At 43.4% G+C, this 15,425-nt stretch overlaps 2 protein-coding genes across 2 annotated transcripts in view; both read left to right on the forward strand.

Annotated features, from left to right (window-relative positions):
* Positions 1 to 14,754, forward strand: part of SHROOM2 (shroom family member 2) — a 195,581-nt gene extending 180,827 nt beyond the window's left edge. The window contains exons 8-10 of the mRNA XM_014066174.2: positions 1,433 to 1,610; positions 10,953 to 11,225; positions 12,389 to 14,754. Coding sequence (XP_013921649.2) covers positions 1,433 to 1,610; positions 10,953 to 11,225; positions 12,389 to 12,655 — 718 coding nt within the window. The 3' untranslated portion in view covers positions 12,656 to 14,754. The remainder of the gene's footprint in view (positions 1 to 1,432; positions 1,611 to 10,952; positions 11,226 to 12,388) is intronic.
* The window catches only part of WWC3 (WWC family member 3), a 1,020,491-nt gene that overhangs the window by 857,765 nt on the left and 147,301 nt on the right, over positions 1 to 15,425 (forward strand). The window lies entirely within an intron of this gene.

A 15,425-nucleotide genomic window follows, 5' to 3' on the forward strand; every position in this document is an offset into this window, starting at 1 on the left:
TACCCAGTCGCATCATGGCGCATTCGTCCAGGAGTGCTGCCACCAACGCGGCCTGGGTGACGCAGGCTCCTGTTGAGGAGATTTGCAGAGTGGCCACATGGACTTCCTTATCTCCATTTGTGCGGAATTACAAGTTAGACAAGTTTGCTTCAGCGGAAGGGGCCTTTGGGAGGCATGTGCTGCAGGGTATTCTTTCCAGCGGAGAGACCCTGACTGCTTCTGCTTCCCGCCCTGGTGACATTTAGCTTGGGTATGTCCCTTGCTTGGACTCTCCTGAGCAGTGCCCTGGGAAAGGACCATTGACTTACCTGAAGGGTCGTTTTCAGGGCACTGCAAAGGAGAGTCCACTCCACCCTGGGGTCTGGCTCCGCTGTTATCACGTTTGTTTCTTTGGATGTTCCAGTTGGACTTGTTCCAGTTGTGTTTCCAGTTGATCCAGTGTTGGACTTCTCAGCGCGCAACAATTCCATGTCTTCATTGAAAATCTGGGGATAATCAGCACCAGAGGCGTGACTTAAAGTTTCAATTCAACTCTGGGCAGTTTGGCTGTATTTAACCCTTGCTTGGACTCTCCTTCGCAGCGCCCTGAAAACGACCCTTCAGGTAAGTCAATGGTCCTTTTACGAAGGCTTTTCTCAGATTGATTCTTTATTATTCCTCTCATTGGCACCCATTATGCAACATACGGATTTCAGTATTATAGTCCATGGCTTGTCTCTTTGTACTCTATGTATGCATGTATGTGATTATGTGTGCATTGATCTCTAAAAGAAGTAGGGCTTGGGTTGGATACTATGAACACTATCTTGCCAGTTTTGACCCACTGCAGACATCATTGGTTCTTTACTGTTTATTTCAAGGAAAAATAAATCTCCTTTAATCGAATTATGTTCCAAAAGAATTGATTCTATATACACAATATATTTGCTATCAGTGAACTGGTTTGAATCTTAACTTTTCTAGTGTTAAGCGAAAGGTATTTTTAGCAATAGGTTCTTTTCAGCATTAGAACTGCAGATAATGCAACCCAAGAAACTATATATTTACTAAATGTGTGCTTATGGGATTAGATAATTAAGGCTAATGAAAGCCAGAAACAGATTTAAATATTACCTTTCTTCCATTGCCCATGTAATCAAGGGTAGGGCATAGAAATCTAAATATGGTCAGAGAACATCAATTAGAAGCAAAATAGAAATCAGCATTTTAGACCATAATTTTGAGACATTCCTTTAATTTCCTGTCTCTCTAGCTTGGTTCTTGATAAAATAATATGGTTATTTTATGCATTGTTTCTGTGGGTACCTTTCTCTTAACCCTACAATCTATGTACTTCAAATAGTATTTCAAAGTAATTATTATCTTGCTTTCAGTGCATAAACATGTCAAGGAGTCTGTTGAAAACTAGTATTTTTTTTAAATCTTTGCTTAGGAAAGAGGAGCTGACTCTGTCTTTGGCCATTCCCTTAACAACTAATTCCACTTACTATAGCACCTCTGCACCCAAAGCAGAACTTCTGATCAAGATGAAGGATTTGCAGCAGCAGCAACAGCAGCAAAGTGAGGAGGATTCTGAAAATGAGTTAGACCACAATTTGTCTGAGAAGAAGGTAAGTTTGTCATGAGATGTTGTTATCAGTATTACTTATTAGTGGAAGCCATAGTTTTGAGCTATCTAGTAGTTCTGTCTCATTACCTGTTCAGTTGAAAATAAATGTGATCATGCCAAAAATTATGAGGTGGCAACAGTGCCTAGTATCCAGTATTCACAAAGTAAAAGAGAGAAGCTCCTATTGAAATGAACAAAAAAGCAAAGTGATTGCATTAATGCCTCTTCAGAATACAGAATAATTTACTATGGGAAAAGAAGATATTTTTTCAACAAATAAAAAAGTGATTGTGCATCACTGAATTTACATTAACTTTTAGAATTAAATCCTATATAAACATAACTGAGAAAAAATACCATTCAGTTTAACAGCATTTATTTCCTAGTGAACCTGTTCAGAATATCAGTTATTTATGAGGTACTTTCATCCAACTGAATCAGCACAATTATTTAGATCAAATTCTGATGTTTTGCTCAAGGACTACTGTTGAGTTCAAATGGTTGATGGACATAAAAAAAGAACCTTCTTGGTGACCTTAACTCTAAGCATATCATTTCAGAATTTCTAAAAGAAAGTTCAGTCCTCCTGTTTAAGAACTATATTAATCATTTCAATTTTTACATAATTTGAAGTTAATGATAATTTCTAAATGAAAATTCTTTAAATTATTGTTGATTTTTATCTTGGCTCTGAATAGGATTGTTTACAGATTTTTACTCATTATATTTACCATTAGGTTAAGAATTTTATTTATTTAATTCATCAAATTTCTGTACCACCCTCCTTATCTAAGTGATTTTGGACAGTTTACAAATAAAATAATATATAACTCACTTCAAAAGAGGTATTATATCAGAGGTGGGTTGCTGCCATTATGGCCTGGTTTGACCGAACTGACAGTTGAATTCAGGCCTGGGTTGCAGAACTGGCAGCGACCCAGGCCTGCCACATTTCCAAACCGTTTCCCTCGGTGCCACTTGGCTGCCACCATTTTGTATTTTAGTGACTGTGCATGCACAGTTCACTGTAAATTGTTCTGCGTATGTGCAAAGAACAATTTACATTCAACAGTGCACGTCTGGCATGCGGGTTGCGAATCGGCAGTAACGCCGGCAGCAACCCACCCCTGTATTATATGTAGCTTTAAAGGCAGGACAAATACTTGTAACAAAATAAAAAATATTTAAAGCCAAAGTTAAGAAGTGAGAATTTCAGGATATCTGAAGGATGACTTAACAGATAACAGAATAACAGTTGAAAGGGACCTTCAATATCTTCTAGTCCAACCTCCAGCTCAAGCAGGAGATCCTGTACCAATACCATTCCAAACAAACGGAGATCCAATCTCTTCTTAAAAACTTCCAGTAACGGACTTCCCACAACTTAGATTGGCACTCCAAGATTTATCTTTGTAAGGATTTTGATAAATATACTTTAGATCCATGTTCATTAACATTTGATTATTGAAGTAAATTCCACAACACATAAATTGACAGGGGCAAGAGCAAAGGAAATTTTTTTCTATACAATCAAGATAAAGTCATTCACAATATTCTTAGCAGTATAATCAAAATATACTGTAATAATTAATAACCCTGTTGGACTATAATGTGTAACACAATTGTACAAAATATATCCAACTGAGCATTAGAATCTTGGGTTTTAAAACTTCTCTGAGCTTGTTTTTTAATTTGCAGACATTTCCATATCCACCTAGATAATATCTGCTCCTTATATAACTTCTCATAGTTATCTTCACATGTGCATAAATAGGAAAAGATTTGAATAAAAACAGTTGTTATATTTAAAATGGTTTTTATAAAATTTATCTTCCCCAGATTAAAAAAAAAGTTGTGACTCTTCTGAAGTTTGATCTGTTAATATTTCCTATCTTTCAATAAAGAGGAAGTACAATTTTTCACATTTTCTATATTGTCTGAGATACTCCATAGACAGAAGTGCAATTATGTGGGAGTTGCTTTTGATTAGATGGTGTCTCATGGCTCAGATTTAAATGTCACACCCACATGATTGTGTAATTCAAATGGAATATGTAGCCAGGTGGGATTTTCTTGTGGAAAAATTCCCTGTTCTAGTAAGCCGTGCCTGTGTTTGTCAAGCATAGAACAGTTATGACATCAGCTGTTTAAAACCTATATCTCAATGCTGAAACTAAAACTACTGGTTCACATTGTTTTATCCAGTCAAATAAACCAGTTTCCTTTTAATATTCATGATATAGCTTTGTCCAGGAATAATTAAGTCATGAACCAGCTGTATCTGAAAATCTTTTTTGCACTATCTGGACCTCAACCACACTAAACACTATTTCATTTTTTCAATTTCTGTGTGCACATGAAAAAAGATAAAATGTAGGAGACAAAAAAGATACTTCCTAAAAAGAGCCAAAGGCATTGGGATTTTTATTATTGTGAAATTCTCTTGTTTCCAAAGAGAAGGTGTGGGAGGAGTAACAATTGGGTATTAACCAAGCCTTCTTGCCTATTGGAGACTGAGGTAATCTTTTGAAGCCACACCTACTGCTCTCCTCTGGCTTCCCATATTAACTTCAGTCTTCGGCCTGAAAGGAGTGTTACTTTGTCTCTCCCTTCTTTTCGAAAACCTAGGAGTTTTTTTTCCCTTTCAGCAAGCTTTTTCCAACAGAGATTATTATTAGAGATCAGCAGTTCGCCTCACCATCCTTCTGCTGTGCTCCGCGCTGCTTTTCAACCAGTGGCCAACTGGTTGCGCTGAAGGGGTAGAAGTCCCAGCAACTGCAGGGACGAGAGAAACGACCGTGCGGCGTCCGGAGGGGCCCAGGAGGGTCTGCGACAACCGGGAATCCACCGAGGATCGCTGCGGCGGCTTCCAGCGGCGAGAGGAGACCTGGACGGCTCCAGTGGTTGCCATCTTGATCCGTGGCCATTTTAGGAGCACATGGGTGAGCGCATGATCAGTGTTCCTCTACGGACGCCGAAAGCACTCACAAGGCACCAGGAAGCCGGAAGAGGCTTCATCTAGGCTCTACCCCGCCGGTGATCCGGGGGGTATTCCAGGGATGTGCCTGCCGGCAGCTGAGACCACAATCCAGCGGCAGAAGAGCAGGGAAGTGGATCCAGACCCCAGAGGACCAAATCCGCCCTACAGCCGGCTGCAGAAGGAGGAGGTTGGTGAGCACGGCAACTGTAAGTAATGGCGGAGGCAACCAGGAGTAGGGATAACAGGCCCAGAGCACCAGGGGGAGTGGACGCAGACGAAGGGACCTCCAGGGCTGTTTCCCCGGCTCCCAGAGGAAGATCCCCAGTGAAGAGGAACAAGGCCAGCGTGACCCGTCAAAACCGCGGTCCACAAAAGCGCGATCGACGAAAGCGCACATTTGACATCATCACAGCGCGACGAAAAAAATTAAAAATTGAAATAAAAATAAAATTAAAGCAAGCCGATTCACATAAGGGTTAGGGTTAGGGTTAGGTTAAGGGTTAGGGTTAGGTTTAGAGCGTTAGGTTTACGTTTAGCGTTAGGTTAAAGGTTAGCGTTAGGTTTAGCGTTAGGTTAAGGGTTAGGTTTAGGGTTAGATTTAGGCTTAGGTTAAGGGTTAGGTTTAGGGTTAGGTTTGGGGGGGTTAGGGTAAGGTTTTCGCTTTATTTTTACATTTTTCGATCACAGCGCGATGTTTTCGTCGCGCTGTGATGAGGTCAAATGCGCGCTTTCGTCGACCGCGATTTTGTCGTCCGTGGTTTTGTGGTGGAACTCAAGGCCAGGGCTCCCAAGAAGGCAGCCCCCAGGAAGGAGGCCAGGGTGACCAGGGCCTCGACCAGGGAGTTCAGGGCGACCATCAGCCCTTCCCCCTCCAGATCACGATCTCCCCGCCGGCCTTCAGCCCGGGTTGAGACCCGGGCAGCATCTCCAGCCTCACCAAGGGGTTCCCATAGAGGGCACAGCTCCCTATCGCCCTCCCCCTTTCTCCGGCTCCCCCAGTGGACTTGAGAGCGGATCCCTTTGGCCGCAGGGCAACCAGCCCTGCCAGGCCTTGCCTGGCGCCTCTATCCCCTGAACACAGGGAATATTCCCAGCCACCAGAGCAGCCTGCTCTGCCCGACCTCACTAGCAGCTTCCAGGACATGCTAGCTAGGGCTCTGGCCCAGGTAATGGCCTCTAGCTTAAGTCAGCAACCTCAGAGCTCCAGAAGCAAGGCCCCACAGGAATCCTCCAGGGTTCAGCAAGAACGCCCCAGCACTTCAGCTGCCAGGGAAGCCAGGTCTCCCTCCCCTTCCACGGCTAGCGAGGCTTCAGACCTGGAGGAAGGAGAATTGAAGGATGTGGGTTTCTCAGAGGATGAGCATCCCCAGGTAGAGGATGATTCCACCGTAGCGGGCCTCTTTCCCCCGTCCTTATTTAGCTCCTTGCTCTGCAAGGCATCGGCCACAGCCCATCTGGATTCCCCCCCCCGGGATCCTAAACCAGTAACGGATCCCTCTGGCAAGGGCAAGAGTAAGAAGAAAAAGGGGCCCTTCCATAGGCCCCCCGTGACTAAGGAAGAGATTCCCACGCCAGAGATCTTCATGGAGGTCCTCAAGTCGCAGTGGGTAAGCCTCGGTCCTTTCCCACCCCAGGGGGAAATGAGAGAAAGTTTTACAATCTTAATCCGACCTTTGCCCAAGCTCTCCAGGTACCTGAGGTGGACAATCCGGTGGCCACCCTGGCTTCAGCCTCTACGGTCATCGCAGGAGACACTGCCAACTGCCTCAAGCCTGAGGACAAGAAGCCCTGCTAGCCCATCACCTGGGCTATCAGGGCGGCCGCCTCCGCTTCTTTCTTTAACAGGTCCACGGTCCTGTGGTTGGAGCAGCTGAGGGACAGGACCCCGGCATCAGAGGTTCGCCTCCTGCAGGACATTTCCAAGATGCTGGCGGCAACGCAGTTCTCAGCAGACGCCACCTTGGACGTGGTAAAGTATGACTCGTGGGCTATGTCTTCTTCAGTTGCTTCTACTCTGGCTACGCCATTGGCAGGCAAAATCCCGGATGAAGTGGCACCTGACCAGAGGAGACTACACCAGGGAGAAGCTATTCGGGACGGCGCTGGACCCTATCCTCGTGGAGGATAAAAACAAGCGGAAGGTTCTTCCAACAACAACCAAACACTCGGACTTCCGCCACGCGCCATACCCCAGGAGGACCCCCTTCAGACCACCCGATGGGGACAACCAGAACCAGAGGTACCAAAACCCCAGGTTCCACAGGCAGGGGGATAGACAATTCCAGAACAGATTCAGGGGCCAACAGCAGGGCAAGCGGCCCTTTCGAGGAGGAGGCGGTCACCCTTTCCGCAGGTTCAAGTGATCCGACCCCGGATCACCCCATCGGCGGTCGCCTCTCCATGTTTGCGGATGCCTGGGGCAGTATCACCTCGGATGAGTGGGTACTCCAGACGGTAAGGCTCGGGCTACACCTGGAGTTACGCTCCCTCCCCCCCCAGTAGGTTCCGCACCTTCACCTCCTCCACAGACCCGAACAAGAGGGTGCTTAAGGCCAAGGCCATTAAGCATCTACTAGACATCAGGGCCATTGAAAGGGTCCCAGAGGGGGAGAAGGGCTCGGGGTTCTACTCGAACCTCTTCTTAGTTCCCAAGAACTCAGGGGGATGGAGAGCCATCCTGGATCTCAAACTACTTAATTCCAGGGTGGTATACCGCAAATTTAAGATGGCCTCCCTGAAATCCATCTTGGAGGGCATCTGTCCGGGCGATTTCCTGGCCTCCATCGATCTCACAGAGGCATACCTGCATATCAGGATCGCCCCAGAACACCGTAAATTCCTGAGGTTCTCCCATGAGGGGAACCACTTCCAATACAGAGCCCTACCCTTTGGGCTGGCCTGAGCCCCCAGGACATTCACCAAGGTACTTGCGGCAGCAGCAGGCCACTTATGCTCCCTCCCAGTCCGTTTGTTCTGTTATTTAGACAACATTCTCGTCTTAGCCAGGTCATCAGACTCGGCTGAACAGGACTTGGGTACCACCATCGACACCCTGAGGTCCCTGGGCTTCTCCATTAACCTGGAGAAGAGTCACCTTGTGCCCTCCACCAGGCTCCTTCACCTAGGGTCCATCATCGATTCAGTGGCTGGGGAGGTCTTTCTGTCCCAGGATCGCAAGGACAGCATCGTTAAAATGATCCATGAGGTTCGCAAGTCACGATCTGTCCCTGTAGTTCTTCTTTCCAGGCTCCTGGGGAAGTTCATCTCGTGCATAGGGATCGTGCCATGGGCTCGCCTACACGCCAGGGAACTCCAGTGGTTCCTACTGCCCCACCAGAGAGCCGGGATGAGCGACGCCACTTTCAGGATCCGGGTGTCACCCCAGGTGCTGCTATCCTTTTGCTGGTGGCTGTCCCCAGCCTTGAACAGAGGATGCCTCTTCAGAGAACCGGCAAGGATGACTCTCACCACCAACACAAATCTCTTCGGCTGGGGGGCTCACCTGGAGAACCAGATCGCCCAGGGCCGGTGGACTCCAACAGATCTGAGAAACAACATCAACTGGTTGGAGCTCAGAGCCATCCATCTGGCTCTCTGCCACTTCAAGGACAGGGTGACCGGACATCACATCCTAGTCCTGACAGACAACGTAGCGGCCAAGGCCCACGTGAACAGACAGGGCGGCACCCACTCCAGGGCTCTTCACGACAAGGCGCTGCGGCTGGGGAACTGGGCAGAGAAGCACCTGCTGTCCATCAGAGCGGAACACATCTCCGGAACAGAGAACCATCAAGCAGACTGGATCAGCAGGGAGATGGTCGACAACGGGGAGTGGCAGCTCCATCCCTCAATCTTCCGTCAGATCTGCGAAAGATTTGGTCATCCGACGGTGGACTTATTTGCGACCTCGCAGAACACCCAGCTGCCAGTGTTCGTTTCGAGGTTTCTGACCATGGGAGCCAGGGACACGGACGGACTTCGATGCAGATGGCCACCAGGTCTTCTCTACGCCTTTCCCCCCCTTCCCCTCATCCATGGGGTTCTGAGGAGGGTGGTAGCGGAGGGAGCAGAAATGATAATGGTGGCTCCCTTCTGGCCGTGCCGACCCTGGTTGGCAGACCTCATGGATCTATCCACAGCCCCGCACTGGAAGATCCCAGCAGGGGAGGTGACATTGCGCCAGAGGTCTCTGGAGCATCCGGATCCGGAGTGGCTTCATCTGACTGTCTGGCGATTGAGCGGGAACAATTAAGGGAGGCCCAATTCTCCGAGAGTGTCATCAGGACAGTAGAGGCATCCAGGAGGCAGTCAACCACACGCATCTACAACGCTTCCTGGGTGGCCTTTGCAGACTGGTGCTGAGTTAAAGGCCTCCGCCCAGCTGCAGCCTCGGTCCCCCAGGTCCTGGACTTCCTCCAGGAGGGTCATGAGAAGGGCCTGGCCACCAGTACTCTTAGACGTCAGGTCTCCGCTCTCTCCATGGTTCTGGGAGGGGTGAACGCCCCTCCATTGTCCCAATATCCGGTGTTAAAGAGGTTCCTCAAGGGGGCGGCGAATCTGAAACCCTCAGTGGTCCATCGATTCCCCACCTGGGACCTTCCCACGGTACTTCAGGCCCTCACGGAAGCACCATTTGAGCCTCTGAAGGAGGCTTCCCTTCAGCTCCTAACCCTCAAGGTTGTCTTCCTGGTCGCCATCACCTCGGCCAGGAGAGTTTCTGAGATCAACGCCCTCTCCAGCAGGGCGGACCTCTGTACCTTCTTAGATAACCGGGTCATCCTCAGGCTTGACCCACTTTCATGCCCAAGGTTAATTCCCCCTTTCACGGGGCCTTGGAAATTATTCTACCAGACTTCTGTCCTCATCCCTCCGGTGAGAGGGAGAAATCCTGGCACAAGCTGGATGTCAGAAGGGCCTTGCGCATATACCTCAAGCGCACGGCCCCCTTTAGGCGTTCGGAGGCCCTCTTCGTGTCTTACCAGCCTTCCTCCCGGGGAGCTACGGTCTCTCCGGCCACCATCAGTAGATGGATTAGAGCGGCCATCTCGCAGGCCTACAGGGCACGAGGACTCCAGGTCCCAGAGGGTATCACTGCACATTCCACTAGAAGTGCAGCAACCTCAGCAGCCTGGTCCACCCAGGCCCCCATAGAGGAGATCTGCCGGGCGGCCGCCTGGGCCTCCCCTTCTCCATTCATTAAGTATTACAGACTAGACGCCTACGCCTACGCGGAGGCTGCCTTCGGCAGGAGGATACTGCAGGGAGTCCTGGACTCCCCAGGGGGCTCAGGCCCATCTAATCCCTCCCAGGACATCTAGCTTTGGTATGTCCCAATTGTTACTCCTCCCACACCTTCTCTTCGGAAACTAGCAGTTGGACTTACCTGAACTGCATGTTTCGAGGAAAGGTGTGGGAGGAGTCACTTCCCCCCCGTTCAGGGTGCCCCGCGCCAGGGGGCCTGAGCGAGTCCAGGTTCAGCCTTAGCGGTTAGGAAGGATATGTGTTGGCTGTTCTTGTTTGTCCTTCCTTGCTGCTACAATCCATCGGTTAATCTGGGAAGCCAGAGGAGAGCAGTAGGTGTGGCTTCAAAAGATTACCTCAGTCTCCAATAGGCAAGAAGGCTTGGTTAATACCCAATTGTTACTCCTCCCACACCTTTCCTCGAAACATGCAGTTCAGGTAAGTCCAACTGCCATTCAAAGGACATTCATTTAACTATCCTTGATTCATTTTAAATATGTAATAATAACATACTTGTTCTGCTACTTTAAGGAGTTGTTTCTTCAGTTGGACATCCCAGTTCTCTTCTTTCAACCCTGTTATAATTTACATTGATTTGAGGGCACTTTTGTTTTTTAGAGAAAACAATTATCTCATTTATGCAAATGCAATAAGATCAATGTTACTTCTGATATTCCATCATTTTCCCATCCTATTTTTATTATATCCATATTTCCCATTTCTACAACATACTTTTCCAGCCTTACTGAAGAGCTAAGGTCAAATCACCAGAAGAAAAATCCAGCTTGTATTTTTTATGTTTTTGCCATTAAAATCCTTCTTATTTAACTGATAGTTATTATTTATTCCTTGTCTTTTCTTAATCCAAATGAGAAATTGCTCACATCATGCCTTTATACACTCCGTTAAGAGAATATTAACAGCTGCTTTAACTATTTGAAACAAACGTATTTTGCTTGCATTGATTTTTCTGAATAACAAAAATATATAGAGTATTTTGGCAAGATTCTATTATTTTGTGATTTCATTATCAAACCATTTAAGAAGTCATGAGATGAATAACCCTATACATCTAATAATTAATTATATTTTATAAATTTAGCTCCTCTCTCTCTCTTTCAGCAAGAGCTTATAGATAGCATTAGTCGAAAACTAAAAGTGCTAAAAGAAGCTCGAGAGACACTCTTGGAAGACATTCAAGCCAATAATCTTCTTGGAGATGAAGTGGAGGTAGTGGTAAAGGATGTCTGCAAACCCAATGAATTTGACAAGTTTCGGATGTTTATTGGAGATCTAGACAAAGTGGTTAACCTCCTGCTATCACTCTCTGGTCGACTTGCCAGAGTAGAAAATGCATTAAACAACTTGGATGAAACTGCTTCTCCTGAAGAAAGGGTAAGGCACTTGTATTGTCATATGAGAAGGAACTCTAATTGCACCATGTTATTTTGTTCTGCCAGCTCAAGTGTATACATAGATTCCTGTCTTCTTGGTTAAAAATAAGAAATCAACTTTGCTCAAAAGCTGTTATGCTAGAAAAATGTTACTTAAGCAGTGGTTTTCTTTTATTGAACTGGTTTATATGCAAAATTGTTGATCAGTCCTGCTATAAGAGAGCATTTTTCCTCCTCATTTAGTAGGTGAGGACTGATTGTTGTGGACATCTCAGACTCTAAGCCTCCATCTTAGCTAGCTGCAATTCTAGAAGTGAAGTTGGAGGGGCTGGGGCATTTTAAACCAACCAGTTATACTGTGACCAAATTAAGTGGATCATTCCCAAATGAAGATCTTAAGAGAAACTGCATTCTCCAACATATTTTCGACCAAACCATACAGGAGCCAGGAAAAGAATACTCACTTAGCCTCTGAAGTTGTATCATTTCTAGGGTGGTTGTCCTAAGATGGTAATGGAACAGAACAACTCATCACAAGACAATGTCCCTGAAGACATAATTTAATTAGATCTCTAAAAATAAAAAGACTCAGAAAGCAGACAGTGAATCAATTTTTCATCAACATTTTTGAGGCGTGGGAGTGCTGCCATTAATTATATAGTATATTTTTAAAACATTTCTACCAAATAATAAAATTCAGAAAGCTGCTTTGTCATTTTACTATTTGTTTGGGAAGCATGTAGGTCAGGAGTGTCAAATTTGATTTCATTGAGGGCTGCATCAGGGTTGTGTTTCACCTCGGGCCAGGGTGGGCATGGTCAGGATGGATGTGGCCAGCTTGACATCACTTGTGTCGGGGCCGTCTGTGGAGACCTGAGAGCTCTGACAGCGAAAACGGGTTCCCAGGCTCCATTTTCAGCTACAATGGCTTCGTGCAATCCTCTGCCAGCGAAAATGGAGCTCAGGAGGGTTGTGCGCAGCCCCATGGGCCAGAGCTAAGCACCCCGGGGGCTAGATCCAGCCCCCAGGCCTTGAGTGACATCCCTGATATAGGTCTTCTTAAGATGTTTTCTTTAAAACAATGATAGGAGAATATTCATTATAGAAATGGAATATAAAGCTAAATGTATTAATCACTACAATTTTCCCATTCTGTTCCCTTAGCGGATTCTAGTAGAAAAACAGAAATTACTCATACAACAGCATGAAGATGCAAAGGAGCTGAAAGAAAACCTGGATCGAAGAGAACGCATTGTCTTTGATATTCTGGCCAGCTATCTGAGCGATGAAAGCCTTGCCGATTATGAGCACTTTGTCAAAATGAAATCAGCTCTCATAATAGAACAGCGAGAGCTGGAGGACAAAATCAAACTTGGGGAAGAACAACTCAAGTGCCTGACTGAAAGTCTCCCACCTGAAAGACCCAAATAATGATTAAGTAATAGCAATAATCCTGGGACTTTGTTTTACATAGTTTTATTTGCAAACCTTGAAACCTTTTACAGTTTTTTAAGACAGAAAAGAGACCAATATACACATGTGCACTGTTCCCTTATTTTCCAAAAGGGAACAAGAAAACTGTTAATTTGAGAGGGAGAAAAATTACTTATATTAAGCAGACAAAATAACTTTTCCAGCACTATGTTTAGGCTGGTGAAATACATTGGCAACATTTTACATTTAGGTACTTTTTAAAAAAAGAAATTTTACATGATATTAATCCTTTCAAAATTATTTCAAAATCATTTGCTCAAGTAAGATTTTAATTATATCCAATCTAATTCAGAATATACCAGTAAATTGCTTATTTCTGTGGCTTTGTGAATTTTAATGTTGTAATGAAATATAACTATAGTTCATTAATTTATCACTTCAGTATTGATGGCTGTGGCAGGGATAAGAAAGAAAAGTTTAATTCAAAGCAATTTTCTTATTTGAATGAAAAACTGAAGAATTGATTCTTATAAGTCTTAAGTTTGTAATACAGGGCAAAATTAATACAACATTTCATTAGGTACTATTTGCCAGGAGTTTAGTGAGTCATATGTTTGTAGATTGTTCTATATCTCATCTGTTTGTTTTCACTTTATGACTTTGCCTTTAAGGATCACTGTTTGTCCTGTGACTGTGCTATAAGAAGCTCCTTGTTTTACTTGGACTTACAGTTAAATACTTCTGTACCATGTTTATATTAGCAAATAATATAACAGTTTGATCTTATTTTCCAGTCCAATCATATGTAGGCACATATTAACACTGTAATGTAAAAATATATATATTTCTAAAAAGCCCCTTTAAAACCTTTTACATGATAAGGATGCAATAACTGTTGGTGTATTAACCAACTTACAGGTAATGTTCCTTAATATTAATGTATGTTTGTAATGAATAAAGATAATCATTACGCCTTTTCTATAGAGTATTTTTAAGACTTACTGAGGAAATAATTTACCTAAAACCTTGAGCCATTCTTCCCAGTACCCTTGTTTAAAAGTTAAATTAACTGCACCATTACAAAAGAACTTAATTGTGTATCATTCCACAAGAGTAGGTACAATTTCAGCTGTTCTGATTACTCTCGCAATAAAATTATTAGCTATAGAAGGACTAGCTATAATTGATTCCACATAATCAGGTATTTCGGAAGCAGGTATCACTCAATCCTGTGCATGTCCACTCAAAACCAAACGTAGGATTCCTACCACAACACACTTGTATATGAGATTGCAATCATGTGTTCTTGATTAGTCTTTTTCCACATATCAGTGCTAATTCATACATTTGATGCCATTTCCTTCTATGCTGTTAACATTTTAACAATTTTCTCTAATATTTATATCTGGCATCATTGTGACATACATTCTCCAGTCCATATTAGACAAGTGTTCCACTTTGTTTCTGATTTAATCCTTCCATATACATAATATAAAGCGCCATTTTTGTTCCAATCAAATGTAACATTTTTTCTTTAACTGTTTAAGGAAATAAAAGTTTTCTGTGGTGATTCAATTTGTATATGTGCACTCAAAATATAACAGGTATGTACACAGTAATTTGCATTAAGTCATATAATTCATATGAACTTAGTATATAAATTAATGTATAATTATATATCAATTTGGATAATAATATATTTAATCATTACCTTTGGTTAAGCTTGCCATTATTTTGTTTGTTGGTTTGGCAGGCTCTCTAGAAAGGGCCAGTAAAGGGATTCCCTTTATTTCTCTTTTGTGTATATATTTTACAAATATCTCTATTGTTTGTTCTATCTGAGAGAGAATCTGGTGCTAATGTCTTGCATTGGCATCATGAGTGAAGGATTATTTCTTCACCTTGTACATCATTGCAGTATTTAGACTCTTTGTACAGTAAAAATATATTTTGATTTTTTCCCCCTGTGATTCATTTTCCATATGCTACTCAAATTCAAACAACATATTTCAATTTCTTAATTTTCGCTTAATTATTTACCTACTGACAAGGTTATATTGTTTTATCAAGGAAAATAAAATAAATATTGTGCTTGAGTATTGAATGATGTGTTAATTTTAGCCATTATGTATATTAATATCATTATGTAATTGAATGTTTTCCATTATGAAGAATGTTAATTCTACTTGGATGTTGATTAATTAGCATTAAATTATAAATCCTTAAGATTACTTCAATTTATATTTCACTTTTTTTTTACCAAAGACGGCTTCCACAGTAAAATAAGAAAAATACAAAAAGAGTTGGAACGTTCTTATTTGTACATGCAATATACAAAAAGTGCAGTAGTCACTTTTCTAATATGAGATGACAAATAGATTTTTTTAAAAGGCATAGCAAGTTAAAGCATTCCTGTACAAAGTTCTGCCTCTTATCCCTTCTCTTCTTTTCCTTTTTGGAAGAATGACCCAACAGTGAATTTTCTAGGCCACCCAGTAAATATGTGAAAACGAGTATTCTGTTTCCTAAGAGGGGCTATTAATTTGGAAAGCTTTTATAATTTGAAAAAAATCAATAAAAATAAATAGCACAAAGACTTACATATTGGTAATTGTAAGTTCTCAAGATTTTTAGTATATAGCCATGGATGCTGGTTTATATAAATAGCAGTGTGTCATTGTAGCAGAGTTATTTTATGTTGGACTACTGGGGAGATCAAGATTCGATCATGGAATCTCATAGACTTTGGACTAGTTGCTCAATCACA

The sequence above is a fragment of the Thamnophis sirtalis genome, unplaced genomic scaffold (assembly GCF_051295495.1).
Source record: "Thamnophis sirtalis isolate CommonGarterSnake01/CBP01778 unplaced genomic scaffold, rThaSir2_p1.2 scaffold_12, whole genome shotgun sequence".
NCBI classification, from domain to species: Eukaryota; Metazoa; Chordata; class Lepidosauria; order Squamata; family Natricidae; genus Thamnophis; species Thamnophis sirtalis.